At 34.8% G+C, this 18,811-nt stretch overlaps 1 protein-coding gene across 3 annotated transcripts in view; it reads left to right on the plus strand.

Moving 5' to 3' along the window:
- The window catches only part of PDGFA (platelet derived growth factor subunit A), a 42,213-nt gene extending 28,222 nt beyond the window's left edge, over nt 1-13,991 (plus strand). The window contains exons 5-7 of one of the 3 annotated variants that reach the window (XM_072417825.1): nt 281-401; nt 3,687-3,805; nt 6,295-13,991. In XM_072417825.1, coding sequence (XP_072273926.1) covers nt 281-401; nt 3,687-3,775 — 210 coding nt within the window. In that variant the 3' untranslated portion in view covers nt 3,776-3,805; nt 6,295-13,991. The remainder of the gene's footprint in view (nt 1-280; nt 402-3,686; nt 3,806-6,294) is intronic. The other 2 variants (XM_072417826.1, XM_072417827.1) reach the window with 2 other exon arrangements.
- Nucleotides 13,992-18,811: the final 4,820 nt, after the last annotated feature.

Below are 18,811 nucleotides of genomic sequence, written 5' to 3' on the forward strand. Positions count from 1 at the left end.
GCTGCTGATGTTCTCGGACCTCTTCTGTTTCATGCACTGATGCATTTGCTACAGAATCGGCTCCCAATCCGGGCCAGCTTGCTGATAGTGACAACAGTGTATCATGCTTGTGCAGGGTTTGTCTCAGCAGGACTATTTGTTGTCCATATATACTATTTTATGTTCATATTTTGCACAAGGTACTTCAAAGCACACTAATATATCATGTTTATAATGTATATACAGCTGTTTATACCTTTTACGTCATTGCAGTGCTGAAACGATTTTATTTTTGTTACAGGTGGCAAAAGTAGAATATGTAAGAAAAAAACCCAAATTAAAAGAGGTTCTAGTGAGATTAGAGGAGCACCTGGAATGCACTTGTACAAACTCTAATTCAGATTACCGAGAAGAAGAAACTGGTAAGACCATTTTAAATCCTGTGTTTTGGTTTTGTTGTAAAGTTAATGCTGTCAGGAGTGTGTTCTAAATGTGCCAAATGTAATAACTAATAAATCATCAGTTTATACATTTTTTTAATCAGAGATAAAGGGCTAAAATGTCCAATATTTGCTATTACGATAGGGAGTAAAACTAGAAGTTGCAGAGAATTGACAGGTTTTTTTTTTTACAAATTTTTTTGACTACTTATGTGACTGAGCATTTGACCATAAAGGTGTTTATTGCTCATTTTTTTATTGTGATGGTAAGATTCTGGATAGATGACCTTGTCCTTAAGCTTGAGCTCTTTCCTAAAAATGGGTCATTCTAAAGTTCAGCTGGACAAATAGCTCCTGGGATGACCTGTCCCCTGGATGATGTAGGAGGCATAAACACGGTATACAAACACCTGAACCATGGAAGTATGTGCCTGTTGTTTGACATATTGCCTTATTGACACTTAAAGCCTAACCCCCAATTTTATTGGAGCCTAGAAAGACCATGCACAGTCCTACTGCTGCCTTATTTAACTCTAGCTCTTTAGCCTCTCAACCTTTATGGTGCATTATTTTTGTTTTGTGTGTTACTTTTTTTGTTGCATCTTGCAAATTGCAATGTTTTGTGATAAAAGTAAATGTGTTGGTATGAACTGGCACCACTGAAAACAAGGTTTTTTGCATTGACCAATACAGTCCAAAGCAGGTGATATAAATCCGCTCTGACCATTATCTTACAATGAGGGTCTGACAATTACTCAGAGAAATTCCTGATCCCCAACAACAACAGAAGTATACTTCTGGAGCCAAGGCAAGGGAGTCCTCTTTTGAGCAACATTGTCATTAATACAGAGCCTTCCTCATCCATAATGCTTTAGAGATTACTTTTTCCCTTTTCTTCCAAGCTAGCCTTTCTCTGCCCTTTAACCCTTTAATTATTGTCAGATCGGAAAACGGGTTATATGATAATTTGTAAAGTTCATGGTACGTCAGCTTGATCACTACATTTAAGAACCTATCAATGAAAGAATATAGAATGTGGTATACCTAGAGTATTTGAGGTTGGATTAATTTGCAATATTACCCTGCTTTATTTACATGTATCCACAAGTGGTCTGTGCATAACTGATCCCTCGTGTTAATGATCAATTCATTTCCCCCTTACATTGGTGGATAGTGGGAAAGTGCCACCCTACAATATAATGTAAAGAGTATTACAGATTAGTAATAAAAAGTGTAGCCCCTTTTATATAGGTGGTCGTTGTTTATATAATCCCTTACCTAGAAAGTCAATAGAAAATTGCCCTTTCAGTGGTGGTCAATGTAGGTGACAGATCAATCCATTATTGCTAACTGTTCAAGGAATCTACTTTTACTTCTGGAGGAACCTTAATATCTTGAGCTAAGCCTTAGTATTTTACTAATAGTTTTCCCTGGGCCTAAAGGTTGCTTGTATCTAAATAATGTATAATTTCATTATCAACTGAACATATTTTATTGGTTTGTCTTTAGAAGGCATTCAATCACATAAAACCTAGCTACTCCTTCTATCTTATAAAAATATAAATACCATATTATCATGAAAATAAATCCATAGGTCTATACCTCCTAATAAATACTTTATATTCATTGTTTTTTATGTCTGTTCCTTGCAAATATTGTAGAAACACAGGGAAAAAATGCTTGCTTCTAGATAAATACAAAAGTATTTAGAGCCTTTCTGTTTACATTCAGATAAACTTGTATTTGTGAAATTCTGGTACGCAATAGCTCTTCTAGACGGTACCTGGGGTTGACTTTGTCAAGGTCATTTCCTTAAGAATAACTGATTGGTATCTATATTCTAGCTGTGTTGTGGAAATCTCCACTCATTGCTGTTAATATTTGCAGTTACTAATATAAGTCATCCTTTATAACTCATTGTACATGTATTTTGGTAACCTCACACTGTAGTTTAATATTACATTTAAGGGGATCTACCTTCTGTGCATGTCACACGGTGTTTAATCCATGTTTTTTCGGCATTGTGTACCCTCATAGATTTGTTTTTTTTTTCACAGAGAACGTTAAGACAGTGCTGAGCTATTTTCAATCCATTGGGAAGGGGTGGGATAGAATTCTCAAAGTGGGTGCATGACTATGAAACTGAAGGCTTTATTTCACTTTTATTTTTCTTACTTGTTAGATCATTGAACAGATGCTTTACATTTATTACAAACACAAAAACATCTTTTCTGTTAGGCATTTTTTGTCCTTCTTGGGGAGATTTACTCTAACTTTTTGGCAGGTCAGGAAGTAATAGAATATCTCTCCAACTGGGCACAATACTGTGAGGAAGGGTGAGAACCAAAATATTTTATAGCTTACTATGCTTTTCATTCTCTGGGGACTTTGACACCTTTCAACCTAATAACAAACCAAAATAGATATGTTTTAGCACAATAAAGTGTTTATTACCTAATAGTACAAAGTATTATTTTCACCCAGCTTTAATCATGTTGCAGAGATTTATTATATATTTTAGTAGGTAGAACACAATTATATTTTGGTTTCAGCAATGTATTGAACTATTTACTTGGATTACTGCATTAAAATGTTACAAATTCTTAAAGCCACAGTATGAATTATATTTATGACTGTTTTTTTTTTATATGACATTTTTTATATTCATTTTACACTTTTCAGATTAAACATTAAAAAATAAAAATGCATCAAAATTAACATATATTGATGGTGTCTTTAAAATGGTAATCTGTTCATCTATTGAATAGCATTGAAATTGTATTCAACATCCATCATTTTTTGGGGTGGTGGACGCTTCCTTAAACTATTCTCTCAACCCACCTACCTTCTCCCTAGCCATGATGTCACCAGGGCTGTAGGTCGCTACCTGGAAAGCATCATTGACACAGTCTAGAGCTCTTCCATCTTGTTGGGAATATCATTACAGAGCATCCAAGACTTCAACTGTCTACCTATGAGAACCTCGGGCAATTCCAGTAGTGGTTGAGGTTGAAAAAAACTATAGCACCATTTTACAGAAAAAACAGGAAAGTTCCATATTAAATGCACCATAAATGAATGTATTTTTTCATTTTGGTAATACATTTATCCCGAAAAGTGTAAAGTGATAGCAGAGTCTCTTACAACTGATTTGAAAACGTAAGTCACTGTAAAGGCGTCAGATAAGCCTAGCTAACCAGTTTGTTTTAGGAAATTGCCTTTATAAATACATATTTTCTTATAACTGAATAAAATACGTTTCCTTAGGCCTTTTCACCAGTCCTACCCTTGTGTTAACAGGAAGGCCTAGGGAAACAGGTAAAAAGCGGAAACGAAAAAAACTAAAGCCTGCCTAATACCCAGCTGGAAATAATTTTTCTCGGCAGGTAGGAACTCAGAGCTGAAAAATAACCACCAGCAACAGAGAAAATTAAACAAAAAAACTTCCCCAAGCTTTTAATCAACTGTTTATCACATCAACACAATCACTTGTTCAAATCTTGACACTGTTACCTTAAGGCTTCAAAAAGATTAAAATGATTGGCTTTGATAATTCTACCTGCTGGAATTTTTTTTCTTCAAGCTACACATCACCATATGCATCTCGCATTCCTCGGCTGTCTCCCTATCTCACCTCTTGTGTGTTTAATTTTTTTTTTTTTTTACAATCCTTGTGCTTCAGCTTAACTGATCTGGAATGTGCCTCTTTCTATGCGGATGATTTTTTGGGGGCTCACAGTGCATGAAATGTTTTGCAGGAAATATTGTAATAGATTGTAAATTATTACTGGAAAAATATTCAGCTTTATCATTCCACAAAATATGACTTGCAATGCTCAGTTTTACTGTATTAAAACATATTTCTTTGTCACAATTTATGTGTATTTCTTTTAAGTTACTTTGAATATGCCAGTACTGCTGATTTTTTTTTAATTTCCAATAAATAGGGAACATGTTTAGAAATTTAGCAGAACTTGGCAAAACTGAAGACTTGGTAACGTTGTTGTTGTTGTTCCAAAATCTGATGGCTATTAATACAATCAATACATTTTTGTATACTGAAACCGATGTTAAACTTGGCTGTGTGCATAAAAGCAAACTGACCATTAATGCCCTCCACCTGTTTGGCAGAACATCATGTTTGAAATCTACAAGTTTTAAATGGTCATACAGATCATGTGTATTATGAATTGCATGTATCCTTATGTGTTTATTGTATGAATATCGTTCTCTTTCTGCTCAGCTGATGTCTAGGCAAATATTTATCTAGACAATTAGTCATTTCCTTTACTTAAATGTGTCTTGTATTAGCAGATTTGGTCTACCATAATATCATTGCTACTTTGTTGTCCATGTATGAGCTTCATTTAGCTTAGTTACACATTGGTTTCTGATCATTTATTATGAACCAAGAATGAACCAATCCCAAATATTAGACTGTGTTGGGTCAGGATTGCTAAAGTACACATAGTGGTTAATAGAATCATTTTTCTCTTATGTAAAAATAATGTATCGAAGAAGTGAAATGGATAATACAGATGTATAAGCAGTTGTCTTTTTGGTTTTTGTTACTAGGCTCCAAGCTTCATAATCATTAAAATGCCCAGTAATGTTTCTGAATGGTCAGATGTTGGGACATATTTTTGTCCTTAGGGACTAGAGAAATAGTTTTATTACTCGCCTGTTTTTAGGTTTGATTAAGTTTGGGAATTTCCCTGTGTTTTTGAAGGACAATTTCCTATGCACACATGTGCTTGGGAACAAAGACCTAGGATTTGTGTGTTTTTTGGTCTTCAGTTGGCCATTCATCTATTGTATTTTCTTGTGTAGTAGCGGAACTGACTGCTCAAAGCATGCAATGCTCCGGGTTTTGCTATACAAATCTTTTAATGAATGCTTTTTGTTGCTAAATGTTCAAATATTTGTTTAAGAAGAAAAAAGAGGTTTCCAGTCAGATGCATGTAGAAATAGATTGTACTATCAAACTCAGCTTGGTGTGGAATCTTGATGGGTAAAAACACTTTTTTTTTTCATTCTAAATCCCTTGATCTTGTTTCAAATGAAGCCTGAAGAAGTGACAAGGAAGTTTAAATTAAATATGGATTTACATTTAGTCATGTGGTAAAAGTGTGAATCTGGCTGTTGAGCTAAGGAAAGATTTGTTGTGGTTGGCAATTGTCTGTAATCATTTAGCACTAATCCAGAATGTTTCTGGGAATTTATATTTTTCTCAAAGTCTAGAAATGACAAAATCATCAGCCCCCACAGTGCATATTTATGATGAGTTTGTGTATAAAGTATAAAACTGACACAAGGGCATGGGACGGATTTGGGATACGGTGGTGGGGTACATTTTTTTCAGTTGGCCTTTTGATCATAATGAAATTTGTCCGCTTGCTTCGGCCTCCACACAATTAAATAGACCAAAAAATAGGATGGGGTTGATGAAAAATTAGAAAATAAAACAACCTGGCCAATTTAAGTAAAGGGAATATATTCACCTCTCCAAAGGTCCGTCCCTCTTGCCTCCGCTCTCAGATGTGATCCCATTCTCTGATCCCTATATCACTGCTATGTGCTGTAGTGACAAAGGTATTACATGTGTCCCCAGCAACTGACCAATTGGGGCATTTGACTCATTGCTTATAGAAACTGCTCATAATTCCCTGAACTGTGCATAAAGGGCCAAAAAGCTAAAATTTAACCTTTTGTTGAACACTGTCAGAATAAATTGAAAAAAACTGAGACTTGTAAAGGTAAAAAAACAAAATATATATTTTGTGGACTAGCTGAATATGTTTTCAATTTGCATAATATTTTTTTTTGGTGTAAAGTATTTTGTGTTGTAATAAATATTTTTTGTTCTTATTTACAGATGTGAGGTGAAAATAAGCTAGAAGGAATCATCTAGGACTTGGATGTACACACTTTGTTACATTCCTGAATCTTCTACGTATGGTGCTTTTATAGACTTTTTTTTTGTTTCTCTCTTTTTTTTTTTTGTTTCCTTGTGTGGAAAGACAGGATTAGAAAAAACAAAAAAATAAGAAAATAAAAAGGTTCAAAGGACACTTTGTGAGAACAAAAGAACAATGTACATTTGTTTATTGTGACATCAAAGCAAGTATTGTAGCATTCTTACACAGAAGAGACGCTTCCCCTTGTCAGAAAACAGCGGCAATGAAACAAAATGGCAGACTGGTTAAAAAAAAAGGACATGGTAAAAAACAAATAACATAAAACTGAGTAAATGAATACAGACCTGATATGAAAGCAGCTGTGCTTTATGTCAAGTGATGTGCCTGCTAACACTGACGAAGATGGATGGTCATTGACAGACTAGTGGCAATGAAAAGACCAGGAATGTATCAACTGAACTTGTCTACACAGAGACTTGCGACACAATAAATCCTTGCTTTGTGATGTTTAAGTCTTCACAAAAACCTGGGAAGCCTTAAAAGGACTTTTTTTTCATTGGTATTTTACTCCGTAGAGTAATTATTATTACATTGTGGGGGTAATTTAATTAATGCAGCACAGTCATGGCACTGAGGCTAAGTTCACTTGGGCTTACATGCAAAGCGCATCCGGCGCCTGCACGTTGCTTTTGGTGGTGTTCCGTCCTGCTTTAAGGCGCTTTCCAGAGGGCCCGCTGGGGAAGCAAGGAAAGTCCGTGGGCCTGCAACATCTGGTGCAAGCAAGATGTTGCAAGGACAGTTCTGGGCAACACAATTTACCACAAAACAAAGCCAGTTTTTGCCGAACTCTGGTATATACTGAGCTGTTTGGGTCAATACATCAATCTGCCCAGGAAATCAGGGAAGTTCTTAGCTGGTATCAGGATAGCGCATCGGGTGCCCTCCTAAAGCCCTTGTGAATGAAGCCGAAGGTATCACTTGCTTCAAATTTGGTCTGTTGTTCAATGTGATCACCATTGGTCATTTTGTAGCAGTGATCTTCCTAGTGTTGACTTTTGCGTGTGTGTATGTATGTGTGTGTGTGAATGTGTGTGTGTTTCTGTATTCAATCCTGCCTGCCGAAAATTAGAAAAAAATAAAATATGTATATTTGATATATAGATATATATATGTATTTTATTTAATGACATTCAGTTTACCAAGCTAATTGGATTAGGAAAGCACTATGTAATTCTAAGAAAATCCTCTTGTGAAACATTTGAAATGTACACAAACATTGAAGTCGTCTTGTGGGCTCAACCAGTGTTCAAGAGGAAGCAACTTTAGAAATTCACTGAGAACTAGCAAGAGTGCTGACTTACCATTTGCAAAATTATTAGTTCACCACACAAAATGCTACCACTATGTGGGGGCAACAGGTACTCTTTAAAAATTTTTTTGTTTAATCAGTATTTGTTTGTGGGGTCTCTGTGTTAAGACAGTTGTTAGTCAGTGTTTTTCAAGTAACAAAAAAAAAAAAACAGTAAATGATGGTATACATTTGTATTTTTGTTTTTTTTTGTTGTTTCCTTTATACACAGCCCCCTAAACTATCTCAAGTCTATCTTTAAAAAAATCTGCCTGGTGCACATAAATTTTCCTTGCAAATCTTTGAAATTGTTTCAAACGATTTATGCTCCAGTAAGCTGCTGCAATAAATAATCACCATTTTTTTCACCTGCCTTTGTTTTATGTAGGTAATTCCCAGGTCAACTTTGTATTCAGTGTTAGTGTGAGCATTGGCTTGGTCCAGCAACCTTAAGCTCTCCTATTGTCATTGAGCACTGTATATATACTTATGCAACATTCATTAACAGGCCAATCATATAAACATTACCTACTCTATTAAAATTTACATGGCGTCTGCTAAGGCAAGAATAATAAAGAGGAACTTTAAAGTTTGAAATTTTAGCTTTTTGGAGACTTTTATTTACCATACAAGATTCTTCTTCTGGTCTCATTTTAGTTAGTTCACTAAGCCTTTAGTGTAATGGCATTTTTTAGCATGAATCCTTATCAAGAAGCCTTACTTGGAAAAATACAATCTAATGGCTAGTAGTTACTATGAGTTGGCCTCCTATGGTAGTGTATATGCAAAAGATTGTTAGACACCGGGTCTTCTTCAAGTCAACCAAACTCCACTGAAGACCTTTTCCAGGAGTTTGCCTCAAAGGTGTTTTTTTTACAGCAGGAATCATTCTCAAGAAGCCTTACATGTAAACTAATGGCCCGTAGTTTAATTTGTGTTGGCCTCCAATATTAGTGTATATGCAAAAGATTGTTGGGCACCGGGTCTACTTCATGTTACCCAAACTGTATTGAAGACCTTTGCAGGAGATTGCCTCCGAAGGTGTATTTCTTAGCAGGAACAGATCAAAAAAGATCACAAACCTAAAGTAATGGCTAGTAGTTACTATGAGTAGGCCATCTATACTAGTCTATATGCAAATAATTGCTGGCCATGAGGCCTTAAGTCGCCCGAACTGCATTGAAGGCCTCTTTCAGGAGTTTGCCTTAAAGGAAAAGCATGTACAAAAAAACCCTTTAAGTTAACAGATCCACAAAAATGAACACACCTTTAAAAAGAAAGTACATTAAAAAGCAACATTTTATGTCTTTACATTGACTAAACTTTTGTGTTTCCTGTTTTAGTAGCTTGTGGAAACAAGATGGAGTTCTCCCCTGGTTTATGAAAAATAAATGTCAGTGTTTGTGTGTATGTATATAAATTATATACACATATAAAAAACACATATACATAAAAAATATGTATGTATGTACATATATATTTACATTAAAAATATAAATATATATTATGAAAAATGTTTACTGTTTAAATATCCCATTTGATCCTTTTGATCTGGCTTATTTTTTAAAAATGGAGAGTAATTACAGAAAAAAAACATAAATACATGACTGCTATGACATTATAGTATTTTAGTATTTCCTCTTGTGGGATGTAGGCTAAATAAACCATGTAAAAATGATAAAAAGAAAAAAAGGTATATCTAGCTCATACGTCCTGAAACTTTGTTTCCATTGTGTCTGCATAATTTAAGATTTAAATAAAATATTGTATATTAATAAATCATGGGATATCTGTGCAACGTCAAACTTGTGCCAGTTGCCTAATAATAATGCTAATATTTTATTTTTTATTCTCTAATATTTTTTTTGTTTTATGGTTTAAGTTCATACACAACAAACATTTTCACATTTTCAGGGTGTGAAATGGACATTTTTATTTTTGTAAGTGCATTGTACAGTGTCAAGGTAGCAAGAAAAAAAATATTTGCTACATGTATTTGAACAAATTCTAAATTCTTTATTTTTGGTAAAAAAAATGTATGCTTATGTGTATTCAACAAAAATGTGTTCTTTTTTTGTAAAGTTGAAGTTTGTATTTTTATCTAAAATTAACATTTTTATATGAGTACGAAAAGCCTACTATGTTTTCTTGAACCAAAAAATGCATTGTGTGGTCATATTTTTGTAGCACCATATCATACAAATATTTAGCTCTCTCTGTTGCAAATATATGTCGTAGCACTTGGTTTGTGATATCCTTTGTTGTCCTGCTGCCGTATGTAAAACTGATATATCTAAAATAATAATTCCCATGGGTCAATTCTTAGTTGGAGAGTTTTATAGGGGCCTTGTTCTCTGGCAATTCATTTAGTAAAATGTATTATTTATATAAAATTTCAATACGATTTTCCATTTCATATAAAGGGCTTCTAAATTTAGCTTCTGGTATGTCATGCCCTATGAGTGTTGTGACTTTAAACATGTACAAGCCTCCACCCAACTATTTCTATGGTGCTGTTGACTCCATCTTCTTGGTTTTTTATGACTGTCTGTGACTCCAGCCTTCTGTCTGAATTGGGAACAAGACAAACTTATAAGAAGACAAGTCAGCAGAGCTTTAGAAGCTTTTGTCCAGTGGCATCTAAAATATTCCAAGAATCAACATGGTTGTGTGCAAGTGTAATCAAAGTCTAGATGAAGCAATATTTTAAAAGTCTCGGAATTGTATGCTTAAGGATTTTGGTTCACAATCACAAATTTATACGTTAAAGCCGATCTGAGGTGAAAGCTTTGAGATACATTCCAGCTGCATCAAAACAAGAGTTGTCTAAAGGCTTGCAGATGGTTTTTGTAGAAAGTAGCCACAGCTTGAGTGTACCTTGGTAGCCTGCATGTAGTAAAGAAGAACAATTTCAATTTATGATGGAAGCAGTGATTTCTCTGCAGAACAAAACTGAAAACCCAAGTTTGACTCAGCAGGGGTTTGCTGGATCTCTGCAGAAAGACCACTTTTCCCTCACCATCAGTAATGGTTCTTACCCTGTGTACAGTATGCTGGTAGAGGACAAACTTTTCTAATCAGAAAGTGGCTACTTTGTAAACATGAACCTAAGACAATTTTTGTTTTAATGCACACGGAATGTAATTAGGATAAGTCAGGTTTTAAATGTATTTTGTGAGAATTGATTATTGGTGATTGCTGCCTGGCTGACCAATGATAATGTGACTTTAGTACTTTAAGTGATAGACCCAGAACAAATATATAGCAGATGAACTCCTTACTCATTCTGTAGATGGAAAATCACTGGCAGCCCAGCAACTAATATTTTTTAGGTGGAGGTCAGCAATGTCAACCTACATATGTCTTTTCACGTCAGGCTCCCCTTGAAATGGTAAATATTGAATAAAAAGTAAAAATTACATGGATGATAACCTATATAAAAGAGTTATGAATTTCATTTACATATATTTTACATGTTTTATGCAAATAAATATAATTATTGAAGGAAATATCACCTTCTCTACAATAATACAGCAGTTGGTTTTGGTACTACTTGTAATCATAGTAATACACTGCTGTAATCTACAATTTTATAAATCTATGTATACATAAATATAAACTAAAATACTTTTAAAACAATACAAATTATTTTTAGGCATTTAAAAGGTGTGTAAACCATAACAAATTGTATGTTTGCCCAGGTATTTCGAGGATATTCTGCTATGGTATTTGTAAACCTGGGGTTTAGTTTTTTGAGCAATTAAGTCATACAAGAACATGTTATGATGTCATATGTGTTCTGTTACAATGGTTCCTTGTTTGGGCAGGAAACATTTCTCTTTTCCCAGACACTTAAGGACAAAATTGTCCCTGTAACAATCTCATATATATATACAGTAGAGGTTGGGGTGGAAACCAGTGGCAACCCTTAGGTATTTGCAGAATTCTTAAAATGTGTAAAAATTGTTATATTTCTTTTACTTGTTGACAGGTCCCCTGTAGTCTACTGCAGAATATTACAACAATATATAAGACTGCTGTTTTGCTAAGCTCTTTCGGAACTTCAGCAGGACATCATTTGTTGACTAACCACTTTTAAAGGGCAGTTTGCAATGAATCAGCCAGGAGGTACACAAGAATAGTGTAAATTATGATCTGTTGCCACCAATCATCTGGCCCTTAGCTTAATAATTAACAATCATTGGTGTTTGAGATTATTTTTATACTTCTGTTCAGAAAGTATCTAGAATCCTGTTTATTAATAATAATAACAATATTAACAATAATATAAAAAATAGTCTAAGGGACATGCCAGGTATTTTAGAATCGGCACAACACACTAACAAAAGCAAGATCTTTGACCCCATTGAATTATATTTGTACAATTTGTTCCACCCAACTTCCAACCTCTTTACTGTCAATTTTCATGAATTGTCTTTTTTCATATATTACACATCAAATAAAATAGTTTACATAAGTATTAGATGGACTTTTAAAAACATATTCATGACCCATTTGCAAGTACTGGATAGCCCTTATTCCCTAAAATAAGGAACTATTTGTATTCCTGAATTAAAAACATATTCCTTTACATATTGTTTATTTGGCAATGTCATTTGTTAAGGGAGAGTAGCTTTATTGTATTCAGTACTCTTGAATGTATTCCTATGCATTTTGCATTAAATGTATACATTGGGCATTGTCTTGCTCAACATTCTTAACGTCATTAAGACCTCATATCTGACCTCCTTTATAGTGTATGAGAGAAAAACTAAAAGGTTCTATAAAGGTTATAAAAAAACTAGGTATTGATAACATGATTGCAACATTCACCCTATCAGTTTGTGAAAAGTAACTAAGGAAGTATTGCTATATAGCAAATGTACCCAATGTTTGCCAGTTTGCTAGTTAATTTTCAGGTACAAAGTTGTTGGTCCTCATTTAGGGACAGATGAATAGAAACTTAGGCAAAAGCAAACAGTTGCCCATTGCAGCTTATCCAATTCATCTTTTATTATTTGGAAGAATGAAAAAATCAAAGAGTTTGAAATTTTAATAACAAGTGCCAAGTTATCAGCAAGCTAACAAATTGCCTTTGGTTGCCGCAGTACACAATTGCAAAGCAGTTGTCATCATCGTTTTCCATTGGAATTGCTGTTTTTCCCCCGATTTGCTGTTCCATTATGGGAAATTTGATTATCGTTATAGAATTAACAAAAAGCTAAATTGACAATGGCATAGGTACAATGTTTGTAAAGGGGCAATGTGCACCAGAAGCACTAGAAATAAGCATCTCATATTGCCACGGCAAAAAAATCTGCCAAAAAAAAGTGGCTGATAAACATTGTTCACTCTGTATAGAAATTTTGGCTTACCTTTGTGAAAGTAGTTAAAATCACTTTTCAAAGAATACCTAATCGTAAAAAAGTAAAAATAGGAAACATTTGCATGTGATCGGGTATTCTTTGCACGTGAACTATCACCGTATTCACCCTCGCATGGTGATAATTCACCGTTGGTGATAAATAATCACCTTGTTTCCTTTAGTACATTAACCCCATTGCTGAAGCCAAATCTCATTAAGAACTAGACTTGTCTGATTCGACTTAAAAACGGCTGCTGTGCTAAAACCAAGCGTAGCTTGAATTTATGATGGCTTGTTCATCACCTTAGAAGAGAATCTTTTGAAAAGAGATGATTTCAAACTGCAATTACTATTTCATTCCAATTTATTATTGAGGATATCTTATTGTGTTAGTAGGTTCAAAACATTTCTTCTTTGAATACATTCCCATCCAGTTTTGCCATGATTGAGGGTTTGCTAGGACAAAACGTAGCCAAGATAATCTCTAGTTTTGCATTTTTTTAGAGTTCTAATTCACTTAGCCTGCACCTTGTAATCATTTAGCCACCGAGATGCATTCAACGCCAAAACTGGAAATACATGTATTAAATTGTGTGTTTGCTCCTTTGCAGTTAAGTGTCTGATTCATAATGTAATGCCTATGAATGTTTGTGTCTGCGTAAACAGATAAAAAAAATTAAATCCTGTATAAAAGTGTAATTTATATATTTATGTTTTGGTGGGATGCCAATAATTATGCTCATTTTTGTTTTATTGCCTAAAACTATCTAATGGAACAAAGGCTTTGTATATCCATTAAAATGATGTAGATGGAATGTATGGTTGTAGCCTTTTGACCACCTCTTATGCGATAATTCTATCTCTGCATAATGTGCGTACAAGTGCGTTCTTTGACATTGCACAGATTTTAAACAGCAAAAATAAAATATCCTATAAGTGAATTTGTTATTGGCTCCTGTACATTAGGTTTCTTCAGATCATATTTTTTTTTGTTGGCAATAACTAAACTTATTGTTTCCCCAGAGGCAACTTAAATCTAAAAAAAAAGCAGCATGGCTACTATGCAGTGGTGCAAATCCAGAAAGCAGTGCTGACTGAAATGCAACAGGCTTGTGAGTCTGCTGTGACAATACTAATAGCCACACTCTTGCCACATTTTTGCATCCCACAGTGGTGCAAGCTGGCGCAGTCTTTATTGGAGTGAATTCAGGAGCAGTGCAACATTGTTGCCGCACCATCTCCGGAACCTGCAATAGGTGCACCAGCAGGTTCAACTGGTATTTATCGTACTTTGCAGGAAGGACTATGAAAAAAAATACCCATGCACTTATAAATATATATATATATATATATATACAGGGCGGACATCATAAACTTCTGTGCCCCATACTAGGTCAACTTTCTGGGTCCACTACCCCATGATTAAAAGTTCCAGCATTGCAAAAGTCAAGCTCTTTTCATCAAAGCCCGCCACAGAAGCTCCTCTCCCCACCCTTCCCCAATGGTGGCCCTGTGTATATTTTTTTTTAAGGCATTTTATTTAATTATAGGAGATCATGGATTTAACACTGTCCCTAACTTAACTGGTCCTAGTTCAGTTTATACTATTGTCACTTGATAGGCAACATTTCTACTGGGCTCACCCTCCAAAATTGAACTCTGCATGTATAGAGAAGGTGATTTGCACTTTAGATGTGATTAGTCCTTCAATTTCTTGCTACAGCATCCTATACTTTATTAGAGAAATATTGTTTGTTTAGACAGAAATAAAATAATTTGGTTACAACATTTGAGAATTGAAATACATTAATCAAACAAATAGCTTGTGCACAAACCATAAATGTAAAGCATTTCCACATATACAATATTGCTGCCATAACTGTTGAAGTCACTTTGTCCTGCACAATTATTTACTTTGCCCTCTGGCACCACCATTGAGACACATTGGGCCCGATTTATAAAAGCTCTTCAAGATTGGAGAAGGTAGACTATCATGGGAGAACATGGATGATCCAGCAAACCTGGAAGGAATTTCTTAAATCATTTGCTATTAGGTGGTAAAAATTTTAAATCCTGGATCAGATCAATTCCAGGCTTGCTGGATCATGCAGGTTCTCCAATTATAGTCTATCCTTCCCAGTCTTAGAGAGCTTTATTAATCTCCCTGGCGGTATTCCCGAGTGTGGCTCGGGGTTACTTTTCAGTGCCAAAAGCAAAAACCCCAAGCCGCACTCGGGTTGGAATTGCCAGGGAGTTTTAAAGTCTCACCTGGTTCCCACGTTCCAGCAGCGTCCTCCAATGATGCCCGGCATCTGCTTCATTGCCAGGCTACTGGCAAGTATTTAAAAATACTCCTTATTCATAGCGGCAGGGAGGTTAAATCAGGCTCAATGATGCTTATACAGGTACTAACATATCTCAGTGGTCATCTGATCTACACCGTAGCTGTGAATGAAAAACAGAAAAAAAATCCCCCAAAACAAACATATCTCAAGTCTTATATCTACTCAGTTGATATTACAACATATAATTGTAGTAATGGTCTATTAGATCTGTGAATGTTCTCATAAATCCAGATCATTGCATATCACATTCAACTTCACTTGTTCTTGTAATGTTATGTCCTAGGATGGGATGGTTCAACACATTTCGTACCTCCTGGTCTTGCCAATATCCGCAGTGTCAGATTCCATGGCGATTGGATTGAGGGGTTTATGCTGTGTAGGTAATAATGCTGGGGTTTTCTACAAAACAAGCATTACAAGAACACGTCCTGTTAAATTTGATTAACTACTCCTAAATATGGTCTGGTATATGGCTTGCTTCCTTTACTCACAGTTACAACTGCACTTGAAAATCACAGACATTTTTTAACCTTCAAAAAATGTTTTGACATTCTAAGCAAAAGAAATGATTAGACAATTATGCTTCTATAGGTTTATTACAAGCTAGATTAGTGATTTTTAAACTCCTGCTACAGATTTTACTATCCCAGACCTCTTTTAGAACAGCCTAAATGTTTAAGCAAAGCAGCCCTATAGCTCCAATCCTGTTCAGTTGACTGCTCCATGATACTACTGCATACTACTTGTGTGGCTTACTCCATAGAAAGCTAATAGTTCCATCTCAATGATTTTACCAACACGACTGAGCTACCACAACACTCCACTGTAGTTCTAACCTAATAGAATGATTTTCATGGGTAAATAGGATAAAGTTACTCATATAATGTTATCCCTAGGAACCACTTATTTAACTTTTACCTTGTTCTTTAACAACATACTAGACTATATATACAGTGCCCATTGTAATGCTTTTGTGCCTCAGATTATCTTAGGTCTGGCAGCAGCACCAATATGGTTTTCAATAAGAATCCAATAAGACATGTTAAGAATTTTCAAATAATATGGCCCCCTGTTTGAATGGGAAACCAATCATGTGCATAGAAAATAAAGAACATGATTTTTACTTTGCAGGATTGGATGATTGAAGTCAGTAGAGCTTCGCCTAATTCACTAAGTTAAAGGAAAAATTCCCTAGCAAAGAGAAAATTTACTTTGCTAAGTGAACAGGCTCTAAGCCAACCTTACCATCAAAGCCTGCTACAGTTTTGGAAATTTTAACACAGGGGTATTTGTAAGCAAACTTTGCCTAGTTTTCTGACTGCAAGGTCGTATCAGGGCAGCTTTCGTCTACCCTTTCAAACGACTGCTTTAATAGGCAATGTAGTCTGCGTTGTGCATGCTACAGGAGAGGTCATATGGATTTAATATGACTTTAAAAAAAAAGGCCTATGGAAGGGTTGAGGTGAAGGATTTTGCTTGGAGTAAAAAATCCAGCATTGTCTCGGACAGAGACAAACCAGCCATAGCTTAGGGATTTGGTCAGTCGATGGGAGCCAAGAATGAGTCAAATCCACAGAGAAGATTAAGTTATTTTCACTCGCTTTGGAAGTCACATTAGAGATCTTATGACCAAAAAAAATACATTTTTTCTCTAGATTTTGGACAGAGATGTGACAAGAAGGCATAATTATGGGGCATCTTTTGGGAACATAGTCTCCTTCAGAAATGTTATGTTTTTTTTCACATGAGAAGGCTGATTTTCCGTTGGGCTTTGATTTAATCTCTGCATCTGTTCTTATGTTATTTATTCAGAACTATAAAATAAAAAGTGCAGTATATCCCCCCTGCTGTGACTGATTGCAGGAAGCACATAAAAAAAACTTTAACCCGGCATACCTGATTTGCAGACATGATTATGCAAGGGACTGAAATAATTTTAATAACAAGAACAAAATTAGGGTGGAATACTAGGAAGTAACATTAGGCGCAAAATAATTCAACACTTACATACCTGGAGATCTTACAGTTTTAAGGCCAATGAAAATCAAAAAGTAGATCAAAAATAATAAATAGTAATAAAAAATAAAAGCATCCTACAGGATGTATTGGTCTCTCTATAGTGATCCAATATGTTCTTTTGCCTTGACACAGCTTTACACCAAGCAACATTTGCTAGAGAAAAAAACAGCAATTCTCTGGAAAATTGCTACCTATTTATTGGCTTTTTATGCACAATGGGAACACAGCAATATACTTTTCTTGAGATCTTCTCCTATGTCCCTATAAAAACATTTTATTTTTTAGGCTTATTTATTTTCTCCAAGTATTCCTGGTAGTAATATGCTGTCTGTCCCAAAGTGGAAACTTATATTCAATGTACTGTGCATGTGCTCTAATTTGTAGTACTACCACCTTCTTCTCTATAACATAAGGAAGATGAGGGGTATTGTAGTTTAAAGAAGACAGGTTTTAAAAGCTTTTAATATTGTTTTGAAATTTCTACATAGAGTTAAAAAGACAGAATAACTAGTAACCTATATTGCATTTTATATTTCTTTGTGGCTTTATACACACTTTATTATACCTGATCAATAAAGTATTCTGTTATCTCTAATCCATTTGGCTGAATGTATGAACCTAAACAACATTGAGATATATATGTTATTTCATAAAAAAAAACAAAACCATTAGATACCATGGGTTTTTTTTCACAAGGGTGGCATGAACCTACTGAAGTGAACCATGATTTGAAACTATGTATGGGTAAACGGATCTTAAAAGTTCTACTTCATGTTTGATAGTGAAAAATTAACTTTGCTTGGAGGAAGACTAGCTTTCAAAAGAACCAAAGTTCTGAGATACGAGAAGTATTTATTATAAAAAGTAGAACAACCAAAACATTCATGCTAAGCATATGTGTAGCTTTAAGGTCCGTTCATTCAAATTTGTCCATATTCCCACAATAAAATCTCACCGTTTTACAGCATGAAAATGGATTTGAAGTGAAAATCTATCCATTCTGGCTAGTTCACCCTTAAATGTTGCATGTTCAGCACTAAAAGGAAAAACATTATATACCTTTGGACGGTTATGCACATTAGGAAAAAACACTAAAATGAATAGTAAAGAGGAGCATGTGTCGTGTGGTGTTTTTGTGCATGTGCATCATTGAAATCTATAATGTGTACAACAAAAGAGTTGGAATATTTAAAGGGGAAACATATGTCCGTATGTGTGACAGAGGCCCCAAAACAAAAAGATATTTTTATTAAACTTACCAAAACCAAGTAAAAAAATGCAGTGCTTAAGTACTAAGAATTCCATAGAATTTTACAAGAATTTGAAGTGTATGAAAGCCATAGAATTTGTAACATTCCTAATCCATTAAACACAGTCAAAGCTTTAGGAGATCTGTA

The sequence above is a fragment of the Pyxicephalus adspersus genome, chromosome 7, assembly GCF_032062135.1.
Source record: "Pyxicephalus adspersus chromosome 7, UCB_Pads_2.0, whole genome shotgun sequence".
NCBI lineage: Eukaryota > Metazoa > Chordata > Amphibia > Anura > Pyxicephalidae > Pyxicephalus > Pyxicephalus adspersus.